Source organism: Muscardinus avellanarius, assembly GCF_963383645.1.
Source record: "Muscardinus avellanarius genome assembly, chromosome: 2".
NCBI classification, from domain to species: Eukaryota; Metazoa; Chordata; class Mammalia; order Rodentia; family Gliridae; genus Muscardinus; species Muscardinus avellanarius.
Window position 1 is genome coordinate 99,614,985 of NC_137787.1, and position 27,905 is coordinate 99,642,889.

General features: G+C 41.0%; 1 protein-coding gene across 1 annotated transcript in view; it reads left to right on the top strand.

Annotated features, from left to right (window-relative positions):
• Positions 1-27,905, top strand: part of ZRANB3 (zinc finger RANBP2-type containing 3) — a gene marked incomplete at both ends in the record, with an annotated part of 221,020 nt that overhangs the window by 64,847 nt on the left and 128,268 nt on the right. Inside the window, one exon of the mRNA XM_080688973.1 lies at positions 16,003-16,021. Coding sequence (XP_080545099.1) covers positions 16,003-16,021 — 19 coding nt within the window. The remainder of the gene's footprint in view (positions 1-16,002; positions 16,022-27,905) is intronic.

Here is a 27,905-nt window from a genome sequence, read left to right on the forward strand (position 1 = left end):
TTTTTTTTTTAATGCTACTGGGGATGTAACCCAGGTGCCTTCCACCTCTGGGCTGCACTCCCAGACTTATTTTATTTGGAAACAGGGTCTCACTAAGTTGGTGAGAGCCTCACTAAGTAGCTGAGGCTGGCTCGAACCTGTGTGATCCTCCTGTCTCAGCCTCCCAAGTACTAGGAGTAAAAGCATGCACCACCAAGCCTGGCTACCCTCTGCTTTTCATACCTAGTTTAAATTCCATAGTTAATCATTAGAATCACTCTCTTAAACACACCCTCTCATTTCTTGTGCTCTCTTGTTTTTCTGTACTCTTTTTCCTAGGACAGTTCTGTTTAAATTCAACCCCTGGTCAAGCCTGTCCTTGTACAGGGGTATAGGTAGTCTCCTGATAAATCCCATTTTAAATTCATGCTCTGTCTTGAAGTCATGCTATATTGCCCTACTCATACTTTTCCATCATTGTTGTGTGTGTGTGTGTGCGTGTGTGTGGTGGGGGTTTGGGGGCTTGGGGATTGGACCAAGCTGTGCTCTAACTCTGAGCTACACCCTCAGCTCTATTTTATTTTTAAATAGAATCTCAAAATTATCAAGTACTGCTCTCAAATTTATGGTTTTCCTTTCTCAGCCTCCCAAGCGCTGGGATTATAAGCATGTGCCACCATGCCCGGTGATGATTTGATTTTTTTGTGTGTGTGTGGTACTAGGATTGGAACCCAGGGGCATTCTACCTCTGAATTATACCCCCAGCCCTAATTCTTAATCTTTATTTTGAAACAGGGTCTCACTGATTTGCAGAGGGCCTCACTAAGTAGCTGAGGCTGTCCATGAACCGCAATCCTCCTATCTCAGCCTCCTGAATGCTGGGATTCCAAGCGTGTGCCACCACGCCAGGCTTGAATTTTTTTTAGAATTATCTTTATATCCAGGCTGGGCATGGTGGCGCATGCTTGTAATCCCAGCACTTGGGAGGCTGAGACAAGAGGATCATACAGGTTTGAAGCCAGCCTTGATAAGTAAAATAAAAAATTAAATGCGAGTAAAATAAAAATAAGTGAGTACGGCGGAGTGTGAAAAACACGAGAGAGGTCCGGTACACATGGCATGTAAAGTTTTAATGGCACGGCTCTCCCGGGAATCAGGGCGAGGCAACGTGGGGCCCGCGCGCCTGTCCGAAGCTTGAGGACGCGGGCTCTCCTTTTCAACGTATGCATCTCGCGAGATGAGGGTTTACTCGCGGGAACGCCCAATTCTCGCGGGGGTTTCAGCCCCTCCCTTGCCCTGCAGAGGTCATGTGACACAAAGTCACATGAGTGCAGGACCCAACTTAACATTCCGGCCTTTTGATGGTAGGGATAATGGATGACGTTGGACCCTCTAGCTTCTTCCTGCTGTCAAGGGGCGTCGTCAGGGGCCCCAGGCCGGGAGGAGTCGGGAGTCCAGTCCCCCAGAAGGGGGTGCAAGTGGGTGCATAGCTGCAGTGCAAATTGGAGGTTACCCTGGACAGCTTAGTGATGTGTGCTTGAGGAGGCTTGAACAGGCAAGGGCCTTTTCCAAGGGCACTGTTCCAGTGACCCTCCTGGCCACAAGCCGGGCAGTCTGATTGGTAGGCGTGGCTTTGCCCCACTTCAGGCAGGCTCCTGGAGGTAGTTGTTGCAGTCCTCCACACCTAGGTGGCGCTCCAGAGGGCTGAGCCGCCACCGCCAGCTGAAGGGCAGCTACCAGGGATCTGCTTTTTGGCAAAGTCAAGAGTGTACGCTCCATCTCCGCCTGTTTCTCTCTGGAATTAAAACTTAGATGCCATGTTAAGGTTCTGTCAGCTGCGACGGACCTATACTCACAAAGAGCTCGTCCTGAGACGGGTGTCCAGCAAGAATGACAACGCGGACTCCGCACGGGCAGACAGAGAGTGTCGCCCCAGCCCCGGCCTGTCGTTTCCCGCAGCACCTAGGGCGCGCCCGAGCGGGCCACCCAGCAAAATTGCAGTCTGGCGCAGGCCAAGATGGTGACTGTGACATCACCAGGCAGTGACTACGCGCCATCACAAAATGGCAGCTGGCGGGAAAATAAATGGAAGCTGATGGGGGAGAGCATTTGGAGGGATACCAGACCGCTTATAAAAGTTCCTAACTATTCCTGGGCCACCGCAACCTATTTCCCAACTCGTATCAAGGCAGACAGGCTCTCAGGGCATCTGCTAGTATAAAGGTTCGACTCCCCATAATTGGTTCGCGGGCGGAAACGAAGAACAGGAAATGGGCGTCCCCGATTTCCCTGCTCAATCATTCGGAAACAGAGGTTAAGAGATAGGGAAGAACGTCTTCATTCCTTCTCAAAACCGGAGGATGACCTGGTCATCCGCAGGGTGGTCCCAGTGGACCGGGGGACAATGGGTCACCAAGCGCTTGGATTTTTGGGTCCCAGTGGACCGGAAGACCCAAGTCCGGAACCTGCTAACCAAGGGAAGGAGGCAGTTTACCGGAGTGAAGTGTTGCCAGCCAGCGCTGGCTGCGACAGAAGCGCTGAGAAGCTGCTGGGAGTGTGGTGGAGCTGGGGCGCATGGATGCCGGTGGCTGGTGTGGACGGCACTGGCGGCTGGCACAGGCAGGATCAGTGGGGGTGCGCAGGCGGCATGGCTTGCCGGGCCCGCGGCGTGGAGACAAAATGGCTTCCAGGCACGCGCCAGACACTGAGGCTGGGCCCCGAGGAGCACCGCCAGTGAGCCTGGCTCGGGGCGGGTGGGGCAAACCGGCCAGAGGTCCCGGCGGTGACCGGAGAACCAAGCTGGAACGGTGCTTTAGGAGGTCCAGGCTGCAGGCAGAGGTCCTGGCCTGCGCAGGCGGTTGGCAGGCAAAGCAAGTGCCAAGCTGCCTGGCTCGGGCCGGAAAGATGGCCGCCGACTCCTAGGATTGGTTAGGAGTGGAAAGTGGGAGGGATTAAAGATTGTGAGGCCTCCAGTGAGGCCATGAGGTGGGAGGGGTTAAAGATGGCGAGGCCTCCAGTGAGGCCATGAGGTGGGAGGGGTTAAAGATGGCGAGGCCTCCAGTGAGGCCATGAGGTGGGAGGGGTTAAGGATGGCGAGGCCTCCAGTGAGGCCATGAGGTGGGAGGGGTTAAAGATGGCGAGGCCTCCAGTGAGGCCATGAGGTGGGAGGGGTTAAGGATGGCGAGGCCTCCAGTGAGGCCATGAGGTGGGAGGGGTTAAAGATGGCGAGGCCTCCAGTGAGGCCATGAGGTGGGAGGGGTTAAAGATGGCGAGGCCTCCAGTGAGGCCATGAGGTGGGAGGGGTTAAGGATGGCGAGGCCTCCAGTGAGGCCATGAGGTGGGAGGGGTTAAAGATGGCGAGGCCTCCAGTGAGGCCATGAGGTGGGAGGGGTTAAGGATGGCGAGGCCTCCAGTGAGGCCATGAGGTGGGAGGGGTTAAAGATGGCGAGGCCTCCAGTGAGGCCATGAGGTGGGAGGGGTTAAGGATGGCGAGGCCTCCAGTGAGGCCATGAGGTGGGAGGGGTTAAAGATGGCGAGGCCTCCAGTGAGGCCATGAGGTGGGAGGGGTTAAAGATGGCGAGGCCTCCAGTGAGGCCATGAGGTGGGAGGGGTTAAGGATGGCGAGGCCTCCAGTGAGGCCATGAGGTGGGAGGGGTTAAAGATGGCGAAGCCTCCAGTGAGGCCATGAGGTGGGAGGGGTTAAGGATGGCGAGGCCTCCAGTGAGGCCATGAGGTGGGAGGGGTTAAAGATGGCGAGGCCTCCAGTGAGGCCATGAGGTGGGAGGGGTTAAAGATGGTGGGGCCAAGATGGCAGCCCCCCAGTGATTCCACGTGTCCAAGATGGCGGGCCAAAGCTGGCGACCCCCCCCCCAGTAATTCCATGTGGCTGCTTACCACAATGGCCAGGCCCAGGCAGCAGGGGTGGGCAGGCACAGGGTGAAGGGCGCCAGGGCGCGAGTCCGAGTGGAGGAACCAGCTGGAGCGCGGGCTGGACTTGGCGGGCTGGGGGCTGTTTAGCAGAGTGGCGGCCACCTAGATGGAGGAGGCAGGCGGCCCCGGCAGGCGGGTCTAAGCAACGCCAGGCGCGGAGAAGACATAGGCGCGCGGTGTGGCGCAGTCCGCGGGCGGCGCGGTCCCATTCCAGCGGCGGGCGGCGTGGGCAGGCAGGAACGGCGGTTTTAGGAGGTCCAAGCGGCAAGCAGAGGTCCTGGCCCGTGCAGGAGGTCAGCAAGTAGAACAGGTGCCAGCATCACCCAAGGAGCCTGGCTCCGGGCGGGTGGAACTAGCAGCCTGGCGGCCGGTGGAGCCTGCACGCCCCGGCGGTGGTGGCCGCGGCCGCGGTGGCAGTGGAAGATGGCCGCCAGCGCTCCAGAAGAGAGCACGTGGGCGGGAAAAGATGGCCACTGGCTCTCAGCAGAGCTTGGGGCCAGAAAGATGGCCACCGGCTCTCAGCAGAGCTCGGGGCCGGAAAGATGGCCACCGGCTCTCAGCAGAGTGCGGGGCCGGAAAGATGGCCGTGAGCTCTCAGCAGAGCTCGGGGCTGGAAAGATGGCCGCGGACTCTCAGCAGAGCCCGGGGCGGGAAGAAGGCCGCTGGCTCTCCCAGAGAGCACGGGGCTGGGGAAGAAGGCTTACGGTCCGGGCAGGCACGGGGCAACAGTGGCGGCAGTGGCGGGAGCAACGCCTGCAAGCGGAGCGCTGGTGTGGGACCTCACAGTCGAGCTGCTGGCGGGTCGGAGAGTCCGGGGCTCAAAAAGAGAGTAAAAAGAAAAAGAGAAAAAATGAAAAAAAAAGAGAAAAAAATGGGGAGGGACCCAAGAGTTCTCCCGGTTCGGCACCAAATGATAAGTAAAATAAAAAATTAAATGCGAGTAAAATAAAAATAAGTGAGTACGGCGGAGTGTGAAAAACACGAGAGAGGTCCGGTACACATGGCATGTAAAGTTTTAATGGCACGGCTCTCCCGGGGATCAGGGCGAGGCACCGTGGGGCCCGCGCGCCTGTCCGAAGCTTGAGGACGCGGGCTCTCCTTTTCAACGTATGCATCTCGCGAGATGAGGGTTTACTCGCGGGAACGCCCAATTCTCGCGGGGGTTTCAGCCCCTCCCTTGCCCTGCAGAGGTCATGTGACACAAAGTCACATGAGTGCAGGACCCAACTTAACAAGCCTCAGCTACTTAGTGAGGCTCTCAGCGACTTAGTGAGACCCTGTATCCAAATAAAGTATAAAATAGGTCTGGGAGTATAATCCGAAGGTAGAAAAGCCCCTGGGTTCCACCCTCAGTACCACAAAAAAAAAAAAAAAAAAAAAAGAATTATCTTTATATCCAGAGTCTGGCAGTCTTTGATTAGGAAGTATAACCTAACTTTTACTCAACCTAAAAAATGGATCTATTTATTTGTTTGTTTGTTTGTTTTTGTAATGGAGATTGAACCCAGGGTTGTTTTACCTCCAAGCTAGACCCCTAACCTGTTTTACTTTTTATCTTGAAATAGGGTCTCGCTGAGTTGCTAAGGCTGGTCTGAAGTCTGCAATCCTCCTATCTCAACCTCCCAAATACTGGGATTATAGGTGTGTACCACCATACTCTGCTTAAAAATGGCTTTCAAAAGTAGAAGTGCTAGAAGTTGGGAGAGAGAGGCATGGTTGGTACTACTAAAATTTGTATTCTCTGTGGTAGTTCTCCAACTTTGTTGCCAATTGGAATCACCTAGGATGCTTTCAAAATCTTGATGTCCAGACATCATCAAAACGAAGTTTACTATGTACACCATTGTCAACATGATTTATATTATGATGTGAAACTATAATGGACCAATAAAAGCAGAAAAATAAAAAAAAAATCAAAATCTGTAGAGCTGAACATAGTTGTGCATGCTTTTAATCCCAGTACTTGTGAGCCTGAGACAGGAAGATCGCAAGTTCACAGATAGCCTCAGTAACTTAATGAGTCTCTCAGCAATTTAGTGAGACCTTGTTTCCAAATAACAAATAAAATATGTCTGGGAATATAGCCCAGAGGTAGACTCCTGGGTTCAATCCCCAGTAACACACACACACACACACACCAAAATCTGTGTACCTGCATTTACAGGGTATGTGTGTAAGAGGAATCAATTTTTTATTTTAACTTTGCCAGGTGATTGTAGTGTGTAGTCAAATTGGAGAACCAGTGGTCTAAAGTTCTCAGAACTAGCATTAGAACTATAATATATTCTCAAACCTTATCAATGCCATGAGCAGTAGCATCATTATCACTAGATAACTAGAAAAGAAAGGAGGAGGAAGTAGTCGGATACAGTCATGCACACCTGTAATCTTAGTACTTGCGAGGGCGAGACAGGAGGATCACAGATTCAAGGCCAACGCTAGAAACTTAGTGAGAATCTACCTCAAAACAAACATTCAAAAGGGCTGGGAGAACTCAGAGGTAGAATGCTCCTGCATTCAATCTGAATTCTCCCCCCCCAAAAAAAAAAAAATAGAAGGAGGAGGTGACATAGGAGGATGTTGGAAGTGAACCAAAGTTTCTTTACTGGAGAGCCAGATCTCCTTTCATAGGATGTGGCATTGAGTCAAGATTTTACATTTTGTTAGTATGTTAGTCATTTTATTTTGCTTTCAAAGAGGATATGTTCCGTTAGTCATGATCTTAATTTTGTGAGGAGCTGTATCATCTTTTTATATAGAATTCAATCAATGAGATTATGAATAAATTGTCTGAATGCTAAAATCAACTTCCTATGGCAAACATAGTTTGTAATTATTAGTGAAAAGACACAGTATTTTATAAAAGTGTTTTGTGAAGGGGAGAGGTGGTACTGGAGATTGAACCCAAGGATGCTCTGCCACTGAGCTATATTTTAGCTATGACTCTTTTTATTTTTTATTTTGAGACAGTGTCAACCTGACTTGGTGGCGCACACTTGTAATCCCAGTACTTGGGAGGCTGAGACAGGAGGATCACAGGTTCCCAGCCAGCTTTAGCTACTTAGTGAGGCTCTCTGTAATTTAGTGAGACCTATTTCAAATTAAAGAATAAAAAATAGGCCTGGGGGTGTGGCTCAGAGCTAGAATGTCTCTGGATTCAATCCTGAGTACCAAAGAAATAAAAGTAATAACAAACATGAATAATGTTAAAATATTGGGTAGACATGAGGCTATTCTTTGGCCATTAAACAGTGTAAATTTAATTTCTGTAAAATATATCTTTCATTATATTAAGTTAAAACTACTAAATTGAACTATTTTGTGCTTCACTCTTATTTATTTATTTATTTATTTATTTATTTATTTATTTATTTATTTATTGTGGTACTGAAGGTGGAACCCAGGGGCTTTTTACCTCTGGGCTATACTCCCAGACCTATTTTATATTTTATTTGGAAACAGAGTGTCACTAAGTTTCTGAGAGCCTCACTAAGTAGCTGAGTAGCTAAATATTCTCCACTAATTGCTACAAGAATAATCAAGTTTTTTGACCTATAGTTTTATAAACAAGAATAAATAATTGTGTAAAAGCTAATACATAAAATAATGGCTCTGTTGGAATGTTTATGCATCTTAAAAATGATAATTCTCTCAGCAGAGATACAGCTTTTTTTTCTTCTAACCATGTAGTTGGAAGCAGAAATTTTTGTTTTGTTTGTTTTTGAGAAACCAAGCGGCATTCTACCTCTGAGTTATACCCATCCCCTTCTCTATTTTTTATTCTTTATCTTGATACAGGGTCTCACTTAAGTTGTGGAGGGCCTCACTAGCTGAGGCTCTCTGTGAACCAGAATCTTCCTGTCTCAGCCTTCTAGGTACTGCTATTACAAGCATGCACTGCCTTGCCCGGCTCCTGTATTGTTCTTTATTAGTAAAAGTTATATGTCAGTTCTGTACTAATGGAGTCAAGGCTAATGAAGCATAATATTTTCAAGATATTTTAAAGCATTAGAGACTAATTTAAATTTTTTAAATTTTTTAAAGCTTATAAACCAAAAAAAATCTTTTAAAAAATTAATTAGGTTTTTGGTATATACAGAGGATGTATTCGTATTACTTTGCATGTCTTATTTACCTTGAAATTATAGGCTTTTATGTCTTTCCTGTACATAACTGATATTTCTTAATGGGTTGAAAGAACTAAAATAAAACACTAAATGTTATTTTAACTTTTTTTTTCAAAGTTATAACATTCAGTAGATGTTATTTCAGCTAAAGCCTTTCTGCTCTTCCTTCCCTATAAACAGGCTCCAGAATTTGTTGGGTGTACCTAACATGTATTTCTGAGTTGGTGGGTAAAGATGTGATGTCTGACACTGCTAAGGATGACAGAGTTGGTGGTTGGGATGAATAGGCCACTGAAAGAACCAACCCTGAACCCATCCCACTCTCTTACATATTATGGCATATATTAATTCTCTTTAGTGATTCAGATTTAGTGATATTGAGTTGGTTTTCTGTCCTTGCTTTGCATCCTTACGGAAACAGTGTTTGTAAAACCAGTTGTTAAAATCAGTCATATTCCCTTTCATTTTTACAGCTAAATTTGAAGCTACCATCCTCTGCTACTTCCTTATATCCATTGCCAATATTTCTTCTGAGAGGGAACATGGTTATTTGGTTTATTCTGAACAGTACTTATTATTGCCATCATAACAACAAAAGGTTTCACGGTACCCGTCCTATCTTATTCCATTTGATCACTGCTCCGTTTACTTGGCTTCGTCCTTTTCATTAAATGAGACCAAGCAGCTGGATATAAAGAGCTGTAATTATAGGCTTGTAAATAAGAGCAGAAATCCAACATACAGACTTGATATGCAACTAAAACAAATATTGTTGTTTAATAGTTTTCAAAACAAATTTTTGAACAAAGAATAAAAATCATAGACAAGTCAATCCCTTTAGGTCTTTTTTTTTAAATTGAGGCTTACTCAGCTTTAATTTTGAATACTAATGTGCATTTTATGTAATAATGATTTTATAACATCCAGGTAGGTAGAAAAATGCCCCAAAGCAGGCTTTTCAATGTTATTGTGAAGCACATGCCAACAGCTTGATATACACATTGAGAACTTGGATATGGCTAGGACTTTAAAATGTGAGAATGCATGATAGCCTTGGAAGTGACACCAAAAGTGAAAATCAGAGGTCTGGACACGGGGCAGGGTGGCAGAGGCGGAGCTCCAGGGAGGGAGGCAGATGGGGAGCCTGGAGGAGAATTGGGAGGAGCAGGGACAGCGCTCCAGCTTTGTTATGAGGTGATGGTTCTACCTGAGAGACTGGGCCAAGCTAGATGAGAGCTGAGTCCAGAGGTTCCCTCCCTGAATACAGTGGGCTTGGCCTTGTGAAGGCAGCAAAAACAAGGATTCTTTTCACTGTTCCAACCAATTTTTTTTTCTTTTCTTAGTTTTCATGATACAATACTTTATGACATTTTGGATTTTACAAAAGATTAGGAATGATATAAATCACAGGCTATTTATCAAACACACACATAGTAATTTGTACTTACAGAGGCTACTTCTAGATAGCTACATAAGAAATGGTTAAGTTTTATCTCTTGAGTGGCCAGAATCTAGAATAATGTGCTTGTGAATGTATCACCAATTCAAGAGCTAATGAAATTAAATTAAAATTAAAAGGTAAAGGCCATATTATAATGTTGAGCTTTTATAGCTGTTGAAAAAATTATTTTTTTGTTTGTTTGCTTAATGGAAGTGGGAATTGAACCCAGGGGCATTCTACCCCCTGAGTTATATCTCCAGCCCCATTTTATTTTTTAATTTGAAACAGGGTCTAAGATTCAGGTGTGGTGGCACATGCCTATAGTCCCTCTTCTTAGGAGGCTGAAACAGGAGGATCATAGGTTCAAGGATAGCCTCAGCAAGTAGTGAGACCCTCAGCAAAATAGTGAGATCCTGTTTTAAAATAAAAATAAATAGAGCTGGAAGTATAGCTCAGAGGTCGAATGCCCCTGAGTTTAATCCCCAGTACCAAAAAAAAAAAAAAAAAAAAGAGTATCTAAGTTATGGAGGCCCTCTTGCCCTCTTTCAGTTGTTGATGCTGGCTGTGAACCTGTGATCCTTTTGTCTCAACCTCTCATGTAATGGGATTACAGGTATATACCACCGTGCCCAGCTTTGGGGGAAAATATTTTAAGAAATTATTGTGAGCTGGGCATGGTGGTGCACACTTGTAATCCCAGGAATTCGGAGGCTGAGACAGGAGATTCACAGGTTCAAGACCAGCCTCAGGTACTGAGTGAGGCCCTCCATAGCTTAGTGACACCCTATTTCAAAATAAAAAATGAAAAATAGGTTTGGGATATAGTTTGGAGGTAGAATGCCCCTGGGTTCAATCTCCAGTACCATACACACACACAAAACAAAGTTATTGTGGCTGGAAAAAAATGTTGTGACTTAGTCTTCTTTATCAAGGGTTTCTCTTGCTTGATCTGTAGAAGAAGTAGGTAGGATTGCTGAATATGGTGGTGCACACTTGTAATCCCAGCATTCAGGAGGCTGAGACAGGAAGATCGTGGTTTGAGGCCAGCCTCAGCTACTTAGTGAGGCCCATTACAACTCAGTGAGACCCTATTTCAAAATAAAGAATAAGAAATAGGGCTGAGGGTGTAGCTCAGAGGTAGAATACCCCTGTGTTCCATCCCCAGTATTAAAAAAAATTTGCATTAATTAACCATCCTTGGTCAAATGTACCATATTAAAGAGTAGGAGGAATTGATTCCTGCTAATGGAAAAATTCCCCTTAAGTGTCTAAGTGACCAGTATTCTCTCTGCTATACTAGTCTGTTTCTCAGGTTAAAGTGTACGTGGTAATTGATTACGCAGAAGACTCTTTTCGTGTATGATTCCTTGAATTCTCTATTTAGGATCCCAAAGAGAATAAGTGTGCCCATTTTATATCTATACACCTCTTTGAATTCTTTGTGTAACCACGGTATTCTTTTGATAAGGTCTATGGTTATCATTTTACGGGATGATTTATTCAAAAGAGTTAAGAGTTTTAATTGTAGAAAACTTTTTTTTTTTTGCTTGTTTGTTTATATGCAGTACTGGGGATTGAACCCAGGGGCATTCTACCTATACCTCCAGTTCTATTTTTTATTCTTTATTTTGAAACAGTGTCTCACTGAGTTGCAGAGGGCCTCACTAAGTAGATGAGGTTTGCTGCGCCATCCTCCTGTCTCAGCCTCCCAAGTACTGGGATTACAAGTGTGCACCCACCATGCCTGGCTTAGAACAGGTACTTTCTAATGTGAAGAAATTGAAGAAAAGCTTCAGGTTAGATGCAGATTGTTCAGTTCTATGGGTCTTTGAATAGAAATTTACCTGGTATGTAAAGATACTTTTCTCTGAAAAAATGTAATGCTCAGTTTTTATGTGTATCATAATTTCCATTAAAAATAGCAAACACTGAACATGTGCTTCCAAAGATACTGCTGCTGCCAACACTGTAGTACCTATTATATTGTAAGCGGATGATTAATGTAAGGAGCCTAAAGGTTTTAGAAACAATTCATTGAATTGAAAAGTTGCATTTTGATTTCTACAGCCAAGCTGGATAAATTACAATGCATGCAATTAACAGTGAATTTAGAGCAAAAAATATCATTTATTTTTTATAACAGTGGAAAACTGAACTGCTTGTAAAATTTAGATAGAATTGTAGAACAATTCTGGCACACCAAGCTACGTTTGTCAAATACAATGGATAGTGTTTCGTGAAGGAAGTTTTCTTTTTAATTGTAAGTTAAAGTTATATAAACCATTGGAGTTAAATAAAAGCCTAAATTCTTCCATATATTGTCAAGTTATTTTTGACAAGGTTTCCACGAACATTTGGTGGAGGAAATAATAATCTTTTAGCTAAATATTGTTGAAAAATAATAATTACATGAAAAAGAATAAAATTGGGCCCTTACCTAACACCATATACAAATATTAACTCAAAATAGATAAAAGACCTAAATATAAATCTTAAGACTATAAACTTTTAGAAGAAAATCTGGGTCATAAAACCTCACAACATTGAAATTGGCAGTGATTTCTTGGATATGATTTCAATGGCACAGGCAACAGAAGGGTAAACAAACTCCCTAGAAAATAAAAAAGAATCCAAAGACAATGTAAACAGAGTTAAAAGTTACTGCTAGAATGGGATAAAATATTTTAAAATGCTGTATCTGAAGATATATTAATATTCCAACTAGCAATCCTAAAATTAGCAACAATAAAGGCAAACAATACAATTTAGAGATAGGTAAAAGACTAACATAAGTAATGAATCTCCACAGATAACCAATCTTAGTTGTCTGTTGGATGGAAAATCTTGTTTCTCTGGTTCTGGTGTGTGTTACCTATTTCTTCTTTGTAGTTAATCTCTTTGAGTATTTTCTCTAGAGCTGGTTTTGAAGACATAAATTCCTTCAGTTTCTGTTTGTCATGGAAGCTTCTTATTTCTCCATCTAATTTGATAGAAAGTTTTGCTGGGTAGGAAATTTTTGGCTAGAAGTTGTTTTCTTTCAGAGTTTGGAATATGTTACTCTAAGCCCTTCTGGCTCTCATGACTTGGTTTGGGAAGTCTGGAGTGATTGTAATTGGTTTGCCTCTGAATGTCACTTGGCCCTTTGTTTTTGTTGCCTTTAAGATTCTCTGCTTGGCTTCCACATTGGTCATTTTGACAATTATGTGGCATGGGGATCCTCTTCTCCGATCCTGTCTAGAGGGAGTTTTATAAGTTTCCTGGACCTGTGTATCGACCTCTTGCTCTATGTTTGGAAATTTTTCTGCTATTACTTCCTTGAAGAGATTGTTGATCCCTTTGGTTTCACTTTCTTTTCCCTCCTCTATTCCAATTATTCTTAGGTTAGCTCTCTTAAAATGGGCCCATATTTCTTCAATGTCAGATTCCTGCTGTCGGATTTTTTTTTTCTAAATTAGAAACTATGCGTTCATTTTTGGAGTGATCATCTTCTAGGAGCGAGATTCTATTCTCCATGTGGTCTAATCGGTTGTTTGTACTTTGAATTGAGGCCTTTACTTCATTAATTGCATCCTTTATCTCTTTTTGGCTCTTTCTGAATTCTTTTCGAAGCACCTCTATTATTTCTGCAGTTATATTCCTGATTTGATCTTCTAGAAATCTCTGAATTTCTGTTTTAGAAGGTTCTGATGTTGTGGGGTTGTAGGCATTCATTGCTCCATTGTTATTCCTGTTTCCCATGATTTTGGAAGTTTGTGCCTTCTCTGGGTTCTTCCCTGGGTCACTACAACTTCACTTAAGGTTCTCTGGATCTCGAGTCTGTGGTATCTAGGTCCCCACTACTCCTTTACTGGGTTGTATCTCAAAATTTCAGACCCAGGGAGTCAATCGAGGCTGCTTTAGACAATGGGTGTGCCAGGCTGGGCATACTCCTGCGGGGAGTTGTAACTATGGTGTGATATCTCTGCCACCACCACTCCCCCACTGGATCAAGTCCCTGGGAGTCAGTACTGGGATTTCTCCTCTAGCGGCCACAATTTGACTCGCTGTTGTTGAGTGCGCTGATGGAGCTATAGTGGACTCGGTGAATTTGCTGCTGCTGCTGCTGCTGCTGGTCTCAATATTGCGCCACTACCACACCCTTGGCCATTAGGCTGGCATATTTCTTCTTTTTTTTTGAGCTCAGCTCTGAGTCCCTGCAGGGTATGCTGAGCCCAGCCCCTGGGAGCTTTAGACACTCCCTGCACTGAAAAATGTGCCGAATCTGCCCGGCTGATCTGCAGCCGTTCACCTCAGCTCGCTGTTCGCTGCTCCTCTCTGGAGTCTGGTGGGCTGTTGAGTGCGTTGGTATGGTGCCATCTGGTGAAGTTGCCCCTGCCGCCGGTAGTATTGCACTGCTGCTGTGTCCTCGGCCGTGAGGCCAGTGTATATCCTCTCTGGCTCTGAGATCCGTTCTAAGTCCCCCTCCTCTCTGGAGCCTGGTGCTGCGAGGAAAGATGGCACCTGCGCCACTCCACGCCGCGGCTTTGGCTGTAGCATTTCGGTCTGGTTTCTTTCTGGTGTCTCGTTTTTCCAGCCCTCTTTTTCTCTGTCCCTTGTATTTACATTTTTTCTTTCTCTGCTGATGGTGTTTTCTGGCTATGAAAGGCGCTGATTTTGTGGTAATAGGAATTGGTTGTTAGCGGGGCTCATAAGCCCCACTTTTCTCCATCACCATCTTCCCGGAAGTCTTTATTCTTTATTTTGAAACAGAGTCTCACTGAGTTGCAAAGGGCCTCACTAAGTTGCTGAGGCTATCCTTGAATCATGATCCTCCTGTCTCAGCCTTATTTGCTACTTTTCAATGGGGAAAAATACTTTTATTTTTATGGTTACAGTGACTATTGACAGCCCTCTCTTTACAAAGTAGATTTTAGTTTCAATCAAACATGTTGTAAAATTTCTATGAAGTGAAAAACTGTATTAGCTATGTTTTTTTCATTCATTCATTCATTCATTCATTCATTCATTCAGTGTTACTGGAGATTGAACCCAGGCCCATGCACATGCTAGGCAAGTGCTCTACCATTTAGCTACATTTCCCACCCTCTACTCTTTTTTTTTTTTTGGTGGTACTGGGAATGGAACCCTTTTAGATTCCCAGACCTATTTTATGTTTTTTTATTTTGGTCTTTTAAGCCAGCCTTGCTGGCTTCGAACCTGCGCGATCCTCCTGTCTCTGCCTCCCAAGCATGAGGATTGCAAGCGTGTGCCACCATACCCAGCTCCCACCCCCTACTTTTAAAACAAAAACGTTTTTATTTTGAGACAGGGTCTCACCAACTTGCCCAGTTGACTTTGAACTTGTACTCTCCCTGCCTTGGCCTTCTGGGTAGCTGGGATTATAGGCATGTACCACTCTACCCCCTGTTCCTTCCTTTTTTTCTTACTGAGCATGTTCCCCAGGATCTGGCCAAGAAAAATCTTCTGCCTTCAATACTTTACACTTGATAAGCCTATTCATTTATACTTCTATTATCATCTTCATTGCATAGCTATTTCCTCATTTTTGTTCATGGTCTTGAATAGATTCTCACATTCTTGATTCACATTTGTATCTTCCTGCCAGGTGCCACGCTCATAAGAGTCAGAAAGATACATGCATATCCATGTTCATAGCAGCACAATTCATAATAACCAAATTATGGAACCAACCCAGGTGTCCATCAACAGATGAATGGACTTCAAAATTATATGATATTCACACAATGAAATTCTACTCAGCAATAAAGAAGAACAAAATTATATCATTTGTAGGAAAATGGATGGACCTGGAGAACATTATGTTAAGTGAGATTAGCCCATCATAGAAAGTGAAGGGTGATAAGTTTTCTCTCATTCTTAGTAGCTAGGGAGTAAATGGCATATAAAAAGAAGTCCATTGGAGTGAGGGAGGTAATCTTCAGGAGGGTTGAGGGGCTGGGAGAAAGAGAATTAATGAAGAAAACAATTCCACTGATGTTATGAATCTAAGTGAGAACTACTAATGCCAGTCGCAGTATTGTAAGGGAAAGGGGGGAGTGGGGAGGAAGCTGGGTGAAAGCTCACCAGGTGCTATGTGCATGACTGTCACTATCACTGTGAACGATATTATGATATTAAACTATAATGTACCAATAGGAGTATAAAAAAGAAAAGAATACACGAAACTACGTATAGAACAATGAGCTTTAAGTAGGAAGAAGGAATTTATTGGTAATTCCCTTGCCATTTTGCTCGTGTCTTTGAAGGGCCATTACATCTCTCTTTCTACTATGGGAATAGCAGACCTGAAGCCCAAACATTCCCACATAACCATATGCCATTGACAGCTGGGAGTCGTATAAAATCACCACTGGCCTATGTTCTCCTGTACACTTATAAACACCTGTCTTTGGCTTAGTACATTAGCATCTGTAAACTTTTTTGGCAAGCTACTTAATCAGCTCTTTTAAGAGGGTTAACTTTTATAATTAAGAAATTAATTAGTTTTTATTTTTATTTTTCCAGGTGTATGATAGCCGACGAAGTAAGTGTTTTCATGTCTTTCTAAAAATTAGTTGTATGATTTTATAAATCTTCAGTTTTCCATATTTACCATTTTCCTGTTTTTCATATGATTTCATATATACATATATGGGGAGGTTAGGGGAGAGAGAATGTATTTGCAAGCATATATCTAGAATATACATTAATATTAACATTAGTCATCCAAATTTTTACATTGTTGTATAGGGTGTTTGTGTGTGTGTGTGTGTGTGTGTGTGTGTTACTGGGGATTGAACCCAGGGCATTCTACCTTCAAGCTACACCCTCAGCCAGCCCTATTTTTTATTCTTTTTTTTTTTTTTTTTTTTTTTTTTTGGTGGTACTGTGGATTCCTGGAAGTCCTTCTAACCTCCAGGCTACATTCCCAAACCTATTTTATACTTTTTATTTGAAAAGAGGGTCTCATAAGCCAGCGCGGCTGGCTTCAAACCTGTGAGATCCTCCTGTCTCAGCCTCCCCAGTGCGGGGATTACAAGTGTTCGCCACCATGCCCGGCTTATTCTTTATTTTGAATCAGGGTCTCACTAAGTTGCAGAGGGCCTCACTAAGTATCTGAGGCTGGCCTTGAACTTGTGATCCTCCTATCTCAGCCTCCCAAGTACTAGTATTACAAGCATGTGCCACCATGCCTGGATGAGTGTGTTTTAAAATGTAGCCCCTGAAAAGAAAAATAAACTCTTCTTACCTGTCACAGTACTACTTGCTTAAAAGCTAAACTTTTAAGATTTTCCTCTAAAGATTACTATTGTTTCCTTCGAGTATGAAATAGTGCTAAAATGGCATTTAAGAGGCATAAACATATATAATTATTTAGATATATATCCATATTTTATTTTCTCGTTGAAACTGAAGATCTTATTAAATGAACTTACATAAATTCTCAGAATATTACAGTAAAAATCAATAAATACTTTTAATACCAGTTTAATAAATTTATTCCTTTTTTCATGAAGCCTATTAAGAAAAATAGCAAAACATACTTTTCAAAGTATATAAGAAATGAAGGAACTAGAAACTGAATTTCTAAACAATAGAAATGAAGTCATTAAAATTTCTGCCAATTAATTGACTTTTAGTTTTAGTTAAATATAGATTCCTACCAATAGTGCCCCCATCTCCATGTTCTTCTTAGGAAAAAAATGAACAAGACTGTTCATGAATACTATACAAAAAAGTCAATACAAGAATTCTCATTCATGCTGATTTATAATTACCTGTTGTTAGTTTGGATTCTCCAGTATATTTAGACTAGTTGTTATAAGTAGAAACACAGCCAATTGCCTGTTAAGAACTTCAGCAGTATAATTAGAGAAACAAGACATAGAAATTTGGAAATAATTAACAAAAATTTCTCTTCTAGAATAGCATGAATTCCAAAAGGCTCTTCATAAATTAATTTGAGAGTTCATAATGACTTAAAAGAGGCTTAATTTTTTTAGTCCCTGAATATATTTTTGTAAAAGAAGAATGCTAGTTTATTCTTTAAAACCTCTAAAGTAGCTGGTCGTGGTGGCACATGCTTGTAATTCCATGCGCTTGGGAGGCGGATACTGGAGGATCGCGCAGGTTTGGAAGCCAGCCGCGCTGGTTTAAGAGACCCTATTTCCAAATAAAAATATATTTTAAAAAATAGGTCTGGGAGTGTAGCCTGGAGGTAGAAGGGCTTCCAGGAACCCCAGTACTACCAAAAAACCCCAAAAAACAAAAAACAAAAAAACCTCTAAAGTAAGGCCTGGCTTAGTGGCACATGCTTGTAATCCCAATACTTGGGAGGCTGAGACAGGAGGATCACAGGTTCTTGGCTACTTAGTGTGGCCTTCTGCAATTTAGTGAGACCCTGTTTCAAAATAAAGAATAAGCCGGGTGTGGTGGCTCCTGCCTCTAATCCCAGCATTTGGGGGGAGGCTGAGACAGGAGGATTGAAGCTCGTCAACAGCCTCAGCTACTTAGTGAGGCCCTTTGCAACTTTGAGACCCTATTTCAAAATAAAGAATAAAAAATAGGCAGGAGGTGTAGCTCGGGGATAGAATGCCCCTGGATTCCATCCCCAGTACTATAAAAAAAAAGAATAAAAAATAGGGGTAGGTGTGTTTCTCAGAGGTAGAATGCCTCTGTATTCAAACTCCAATACTGCAAAAATCCCCAAACAAGCGAAAAACAAAAACCTCTAAATTAGTCATAACCATTTCCTGTGATGAATATATGGGTATATAGAATATATATGTAATACATGATATACATATATATGCATGTGAAAATGTTTTTTCAAAACAGATCATTTTTATGCCCACAAAAAATATAACAGGTAACACAATTCTTGACTATCTTAACAAGTAAGTCAAGAGAAAATTATTATTATTAATTATTATTATTATTATTATTATTATTATTATTATTTTGGTGGTACTGGGGGTGGAACCCAGAGGCTTTCTACCTCCGGTCTATACTCCCCAAAACCGATTTTATATTTTATTTGGAAACAGGGTCTCACTAAATTGCTGAGAGCCTCACTAAGTAGCTGAGGCTGGCTTCGAACCTGTGTGATCCTCCTGTCTCAGCCTCCCAAGCAGGGGATTACAAGCATGAGCCACCACGCCCGGCTTTATTAATTATTATTAAGTCAAAAGAAAATTATTAGCAGCCATGGCACACTACTGATACCTTGGTCTTCACTTGAGATCACAGAGCTTTACATAAGCCTTTACTCATAAACCTTTGATCAGCACCTTAACCCACATTAACTCTACAGCAAACCCCTAATAATTCTCCAACAAATCCCTTTTCTCAGTGAACATTAGACTAATGAGTATGCAGAGTTCATGATGAACCCTTAGCCAGCACCAGTCTTCTTTATGCCAATTGCTTTTCCTCATCTCTTATTATTTACAATTACATAGCAGTTTTCACATATCAAATGATTTTTTTATCCTCTTTCAAATCTTCTTATTTTCTAAATTTAATAACTTTAAAAGAGCCATTTACTATTTCCTCAGTAACTTAAGAAAATTCCATGTTTGTGTCCATCATGTCTTCAAAACGAATTCTTTTACACCTATTTAACTTGACAGGGTTTGTGACTTTAAATCCTATTATTACTGTTAATTGAGGAAAAATTCTTACCTTTACACCTGAGTACAAACAATAGACTATAGAAATTAACAGTCTCAAGATCACAGCTCATAACCACTAATATTTTCTGTTAGTGGGAGAGATGAAATGCTATTTTTATGGAATATTACTGAGTTTCTGTGGATGAAAATTAGTGAATTAAAAGTGCTGAAGTAGAAAGAACTTGTATATATGTAAATTATATGAACTCTTGTTTGACCTTCATTTCATTTCCTAATAGTATTCTTTTGCTTCTATCACAAAACGGCATGGGAGTTAGAGAAAAAATGCAATTTATAATTTGAAGGTCAACCACTTTTGATTGTTAAATTTAAAAGTATATTTTGATAATGATGACTTTGACTCATCAAATAGCTAGAAGCCTTAGGAGAGCAATTTGCAATTTTCCATCTATGATATTGAACCTACTTTTTTTTTTTTTTTTTTTTTTTTTTGCTCGCATACCCACTTGGAGTATTGTGTAATTTATCCCTCTGCTGTGATCTTTCTTCCCTAGCTTTCTAAACAAATGACTACCTTTACTGGTATTACTTCTCTTTCTCTTAGTATTTTTCCACTCTTATCTTTCCCCAGCCCTATTTTATTTTTTATTTTGAAATAGGGGCTCACTAAGTTGCTTAGGGCCTCAATAAAAGTAGCTGAGGCTGGCTTCAAATTTTCCTGTCTCAGCCACCCAAGTACTGGGATTACAAGTGTGCGCCACCACTCCCAGCTAAATGTATTGCATATAGGATACTCATTGACTTAAAATTGAAATGATGATTTAATTTCTGTTTAATTGTGTGGTCACTGTGTATATCAATTGTAGAACCATACTTTGGATAAGCACCAAAGCTGCATCATTTAATAAAATGAACTTTAGAAACAGTAAAAGTTGTTTTAATTATTCCCTTCTTTTTTCTCTTAGTGTAACACAGTTAAGTTTAAATGTTATTTCAAGGACCATGCAATATATATATATATATATTACTTGTGAGTTTGTAGTCCATAAAGAATTGAATTCAGACCACAGTGTATAGCCAGAGGGTTTTATTTTATATATATACATATACATACACATACACACACACACACACACACACACACACACACACACACACATATATATATTGTACTGGGGTTCCTGGAAGCCCTTCTACCTTCGGGCTACACTCCCAGACCTATTTTTATACTTTTTAAAATTTGGAAACAGGGTCTCTTAAGCCAGCATGGCTGGTTTCGAACCTGCTTGATCCTCCTGTCTCAGCCTCCCAAGCGCGAGGATTACAAGGGTGGGCCACCACGCCCGGATATATATATATATATATATATATATATATATGTATGTATATGTATGTATATGTATATGTATATGTATATGTATATGTATATGTATACATATAATTTTTGCTTTTAATTTCATTTTTATTTCTTGTTTTTATGATACTGGGGATTAAACTCAGGGACATTCTACCTCCAAGATACACCCCCAGCTATATTTTTTGTCTTATTTTGAAACTAGGTCTCACTGAGTTGCAAAGGGCCTCACTAAGTAGCTGAGGCTGTCAGCAAACCGTGCCCTTCCTGTCTCAGCCTCCCAAATGCTGGGATTACAAACATGCACCACCACAGCCAACTTTTAATTATTATTTTTGAAGTACTATCCTTGTTCTGTTTTCTTCGTTTCTGTAATATTGAAATATTTATTCATAAAAAGATTTTAAACATGAAAAATGGTTTAATGTTAACATAAACTAGGTAATTATATGGTAGCTATGAAAAAATATTAAACCTCCATATGTTCTACCTTATTTGTCAAGGACGTAAAGGTTATTATTTTTTTTCAGAAGCTAGTATTCTTTCTAGAAGCTAGTATTTAAATAACTTTTTTTTGTGTGTGTGGGTCTGGGGATGGAACCCAGGGACATTCGACCACTGAACTACACTCCTTGCCCTGTTTTTCTTTTTGTTTTTATTTTTTTGAAACAAGGTCTCACTGAGTTGCAGAGGGCCTCACTAAGTAGCTGAGGCTGTCTGCCAACTGCAGTCCTCCAGTCTCAGCCTCCCAAATGCTGGGATTACAAGCATGTGCCACCACACCCAGCTTGAAATAATTTTTATAATGTTAGTTTTTACTGGAAATAATTTGAACACCTGGATTTATTGCGTTATAATGAACACAATTTTGCCAAAACATGTATTCTCTCTTATTTGTAGTATCTACTTTCAAAGTCAGAATTTTTTTGTGTATGTGTGGTACTGGGGATGGAACCCAGGGACATTATACCTCTGAGCTACACCCCCAGCCCTATATTTTAGTCTTTTTTTATATTTATTTTTGAAACTGAGTTGCAAAGGGTCTCGCTAAGTAGCTGATCGCGGTCTGCGAACCGCGATCCTCGGGTCTCCCAAAAGCTGGGATTATAAGGGTGCACCACCACACCCAGCTGAAAGTCAGAATATTTTAATGTTCCTCTAATGTGACACTTTCCCTAGTACTTTAACAACCCCCACCCACTTACACACACACATGCACACACACGCGCGCATTTTCTTTAGTTTTCTTCCTGTTCCTTGACAATACATTTTGGTGGAGAAAAAAGTGACATACCAAATAAAGTATTGCTTCCCTTCCATTTGTCCAGGCTGAGGTGGTTTTTACGTGGCTTCTTTGGTGTCTATTCTGGATATTAATATTTAAATATATGGGACAGAGCCCTGTAGTCACCATTACAGCCACTTTTATTTTGGTCAGATGCTTCTCCAGAAAAGGTCTTTGAGGCGATGTGTTCCAAGTGGCCAGAGGTATACAGGAAAAGAACTTCTGCAGGCTAAAATCAGGTTTGGAAAGCTTTATCATTTTCTCTGCAGGCAAAAATCTGCAAGTATTTGGAAATACTACCCCCCTTTGGAATCTAATTTTAGCCCCAAAAGGCTTAAAACTGAGATGATGATATAGACTTTCCCAATATTAACTTTATGGGTTTGAGGACTAAGAAATTAAATTATACACAGAGTATTAGTTTTTCTTTTATATAAGTCTACCATTGTTTGGCAAAGTAAGCTAAAATGGCAGTAATTTCATTTTCTTCCACAGTTTCTAGTTCTCTTTTACCATGTCCTAGTTCAGTGTAACACTTTCCTTTGAGCTCTTACCAGTTCGTAATTCTTCTTTGTAGTTTGTTCCACGAAGAAATAATGAGCTGACTAAATAGGTAGCAATTCTCATGTACCATGTTCTGTCCTAGTGCTTTGTTTTGGCTTATTTATTCCTTATTATAACTTTGGGATATTATTATTACTATTATTCTCATTTCACAGATAAGAAAGCTGAGGCAGGCCAGGTGTGGTGGAACACGCTTGTGTTCGTGGATAGCCTCAGCTACTTAGTGAGGCCCTCCGCAACTTAGTGAGACCCTGCTTCAAAAATTAAAAATACTACTGGGCGTGGTGGCGCACGCTTCTAATCCTAGTGCCTGGGAGGCGGAGACAGGATGATCACATAGGTTCAAAGCCAGCCTCAGCTACTTAGTGAGGCTCTCAGAAACGTAGACCCTGTTTCCAAATGAAGTATAAAAATAGGTCTTGGAGTATAGCCTGGGGGTAGAAAAGCCCCTGGGTTCCACCCCTAGTACCACCCAAAAAACAAATAAATAAGTAAAAAGATAAATAAATAAATTTACTGAAAAATAGGACTGGGGGTGTAGGTCAGAGGTACAATGCCCCTGGGTTCCATCCGTGGTATCACAGAAAGAAAAGAAAAGAAAGAAAGAAAGAAAAAGAAAGAAAGAAAGATAAAGAGGAAGGAAGGAAGGAAGGAAGGAAGGAAGGAAGGAAGGAAGGAAAAGGGAAAGAAAGCTGAGGCATAGCCATAGAGAAGTTGCATCTAAAACAGGCTACAACTTGGATTTGATCTGAAATAATCCAGCGCCCAAGTCTCTCTCTCACACACACACACACACATACACACTCTCTCTCTCTCTCTCTCTCTCTATCTATCTATCTATCTATATATATATATATGAATTTTCCAGATACTATATTTTTGAGACAGTGTATTAAATGATAGAAATTCTGGGAAGCACAGTGTGCAAAGGAATGAGCCTGTAATATTATGAAGATGAGAGCCTTCAAGTTTTGTGTTGGTGAGACTACCTGGTATGCCTGTAAATTAGTATCAGCTGTCTGCCTGCTTCCTTTCCATATTTCTAGGCCAGCTTTATTTTTTGATTGTCCCTTTTATAAAGAACAATTTAAATTTTAGATTGAAATAATTTTGAAAAGATATTTTTGAGAGCTCTTGTATACCCCATACCCAGTTTCTTTATTATTAATATCTTAGATGAATATGCTACATTTGTCTCCATTAATGAACCTTTGTTCATTCATTAATATCAACCGAAGATCTGTCTTTATTCATATTTCCTCAGTTTTTCCCTAATGTTCTTTTTTTGGTTTCAGGATCTCAGCCAAGATACACGTTACATTTAATAGTAATGCCTCCTTCAGCTTTTATTGGTTGTGGTAGTTTCTCAGACTTTACTTGTTTATGAAGGCCTTTACAGTTATAAAAATTAATGGTTAGGTTTTTTTTGTAGACTGTTTCTTCATTGGGATTTGTCTGATGTTTTTCTATCAATCAAACTTAGGTAATATGTTTTGGAGCTGAAGACCAGAAAAAGAGTGTAACTGTCATCACATCATATTAAGGGTGCTATTTGTCAATATGACTTGTCATTGTTAGTGTTAACCCTAATCATTTGACACCACTCTGAAATTCTTTTTCCCCTTCCTTTTCATACTGAATTTTTTTTTTTTTTTTTTGGTGGTGCTGGGGTTCCTGGAAGCCCTTCTATCTCCGGGCTACACTCCCAGACCTATGTTTACATTTTTATTTTGAAACAGGGTCTCCTAAGCCAGCGCGCGTGGCTAGCTTCGAACCTGCGCGATCCTCCTGTCTCTGCCTCCCAAGTGCGGGGATTACAAGCGTGCGCCACCACGCCCGGCTTCATACTGAATTTTTTGGAGGAAAATAACTGTACAGACCATATGTAAGGAATGAGGAATTATGTTCCAGTTCATTAAAGGTGGAGTGAATAGCTAAATTGTGTGGAATTCATTTACTTAATTGTGTATTTATATTGATATGGACTCATGGATATTCATTTATACCTTGATTTACAATTCATTACTCTGTTTCAGTCATCATGAAACAGATTGTTCCAGCCTTTGTTGCTGTCCATTGAGCCCAGGGCATTCTACCTCAGCTCTGTTTTTTATTTTTTAATGGAGGTTGCTGAGGCTGTCTTTGAGCCTGCAATCCTCCTGTCTCAGCTGTCCACGTACTGGGATTACAGGCAAGTGCCTCCATTCCTGGCTCCTGCGTCTCTTTGACATATTCCCTTTATTGTAGAGTTTCTCATTTTTGTGTGTGTTTTCAGCACATTTTTAATTTTGTCACTATTGTATGATTCAGGCTCATCTTGTATGTTTTCTATCCCAATCCTAAACTCAGCCTTTTCTTGAAGAAACTGATTCATTTTATTGAAGAATGTTACTAAAGTGAGGATCTGATGCTCAATGCTCATTTCTTCTTAGATGTCGTTTCTTCTAAGTCTTAATAGCTGATAAAGCAATTAGATAAATGTATGTATACAAACTTATATTTGTATATAAACATTTACATATGTAACCATCTCTATAATAGCATTAAACATGAGTTCATACTGATGCTAATCCGTTACCACATGAATCAGTCTAGCCTCTGCCCCTTGTTTTTCTGTGCTTTCCCTCAAACAGTGAGAACAAACAGCTAGCTCAAAGCCAAATGCCAAAAGCTCAAAACCATTGACATTAATTCATTTCTAGTATACATATAATTGCAGAATTGTTAACCTGTTTTCTCCTAGGAGAGAACTTTATTAATGAAGGCACAGTGCTTGTTATTGTAATTCAGTTCAATTTCATTCTATGTTATTTTATTAAAATTATTGCAATTATGCATCCTAGTGAGGTTCAGTGCCATTTAAAAAAAACACATGCACACAGCTCTTGCTTAATTTCCCTCCACATCCCACCCTGCTCTACTCTCCTCCCAGCCAGCACATGTTAGTGGAATTGTTAGTAATACTTTCATATATTGCCCTTAATGATCCAAACCTAAAGAAACAGGTGTTTTTGTGTGTGTGTGTGTGTGTGTGTGTGTGTGTGTGTGTGTGTGTGTGCGCGTGCGCGCGCGCACGCGCGCTACTGGAGATTGAACCCAACACCACTCTACTACTGAGCTACATCCCTAGCCCTATTTTATTTTAATTTTTTAAGCACTGAAGGCTGAACCCAAGGTCATTCTACATTCCCAGCCCTACTTTTCATTTTGAGACAGGGTCTTGCTAAGTTGTTGAGGGTCTCACTAAATAATTGAGATTGGCCTAGAACCTGTAATTCTCCTTTCTCAGCCTTCCAAGTACTGTACTTAAAGGAATGTTCCATCGTATCTAGCCATATTTTATTTTTTAGTTTGAAAAACAGGCTCCCTAAGTTGCTGAGACTGGCTTCTAACTTGCAATCCTGCCTCAGCCTCGTAAGTATTGGGATTGCAGGCATTCACCACTGTACCTGGTTGATATACTTAATGAGTCTATAGTCTTGCCTTTTCTATAATGCCATATAATTATCACATATAGCTTTTTTTATACTGGCATTATCCACTTAGCCATATGCATTTAAGACTCATCCTTGTCTTTTTGTAGTTTGATAGGTTATTCTTTTATCACTGAATAATATTCCATTGTATTAAAAGTATTGTAAGTTGTTTTTCTATTCATCATGGTGAAACAACATCTTGGTTGCTTCCATTTTTGCCAGATATGAATTAAAACATATAGGTTTTCACGTAGACATAGTTTTCAAGTCAGTTGGGTAAATATCAAAGAGTGCCATTGCTGGATCATATGATGTATTATTTTCCTAGAACTGCCCAAAGGGAGAACCACAAACTTGGTAGCTTTAAAACAACAAATTTGTTTTGTTTTGTTTTGTTTTGTTTTTAGTGCTGGGGATTGAACCCAGGGGCATTCTACCTCCAAGCTAAACCCCTAGCCCAGTTTTTTATTCTGTATTTTGAAACAGGTTCTGTATTTTGAAACACTAAGTTGCAGAGGGCCTCACAAAGTAGCTGAGTTTGGCCACAAACCCAGATCCTCCAGTCTCAGACTCCCAAGTATTGGGATTACAAGTATGCACTATCACACCCAGCTACCTTTCAGTTTTTGTGACTGATTAATTGCACTTAGCATATATTCTTCATTTCCATTCATTTCCCAGTAAATAATGTAATTTTATTTCTCTTTATGGCTGAGTAGAATTCCATTATGAATATATCTCATAATTCTGTATTCCCTTCATCTGTTGACAAACATCTCAACTGGTTTCATAGTTTGGCAATTATGATTTGTGCTGCTGTAAACATAAACATGCATGCATTACTGTTTTATTTTGGTTTCAATTCTTTGGGGTAGATACCCAGGAGTGGTATAGCATGAGAATGGTAAATTAATTCCCCTTCTAAAGATCTTCCACACTGTTTTCCAAAGTGGTTGTGCTATTGTAATCTCACCAACAATATATCAGAGTTTCTTCATCTATCTCTACATCCTCTCCAGCATTTATTATTATTCATGTTTTTAATTTTTGTCATTCTAATTAGGGTTAGGTAAAATCTCAAGGTAGTTTTGATTTGCATGTCTCTGGCCCCAGCTCTGTTTTTTCCCCCCAGTACTGAGGATAGAACCCAGGGGCATACTACATTTGAGCTACACCCCCAGCCCTATTTTGTATTCTTTATTTTGAAACGGGGTCATGATCACTAAGTAGCTGAGGCTGGCCACAAACCTGTGATCCTCCTGTCTCAGCCTCCTAAGTACTGGGATTACAAGCATGCGCCACCACACCCAGCTACTTGCCTTTTTTTTTTTTTTTTTTTGGTGGTCCTGGAGTTCCTGGAAATCCTTCTACCTCCGGGCTACACTCCCAGACCTATTTTATATATTTTTAAATTGGAAACAAGGTCTCTTAAACCAGCAAGGCTGGCTTCGAACCTGCACGATCCTCCTGTTTCTGCCTCCCAAGCACAGGGATTACAAGCGTGCACCATCATGTCTGGCGCCCATTTTTTTATTGTGTTATTTCTGGGGTTGTTTTTGGTGGGAAATTTCTTGAACTCTATATTTTCGATATTAGTTTGAACCTATACACATAAGATACTGGCCTATAATTTTTCTTTCTTATATTATTTTTGTTTTATTTTGGTGTTATGATAATGTATAAAGTGATTTAGGAAATTTTCTTTGTTTGCCACAGTCCAGAACTGAATACAATCAAAATAGATAGCCACTTCCTATTCCCACTAGAATTATATTCCTCATTGCCCTGTCGAGTGCAGAATGAGAAACTTTATTAATCTGGCAACTACTGTTACTCTCATTTCATCTTTTGCCATTCTCTTGCGGGAATTCTTGTGACACTCCCCCTCTCTAGTTATTGTGATCTCAACCAATAATTACCAACATCAAATGGGTAGGTTAATTGACTTCTTTGGGCCTCAATTATTTTGTGTTTAATTTAGTGAATAAAATTTTTTTCATAAGATTGTTTGGAAGGCACAGGTTAGTTTTCTTTCTCTTTTTCTTCTAGTCCTAAACAATTACTTTTTTATTTTTATATCTCTGTATATACTATTCTTTTTTGATGAATTCCTC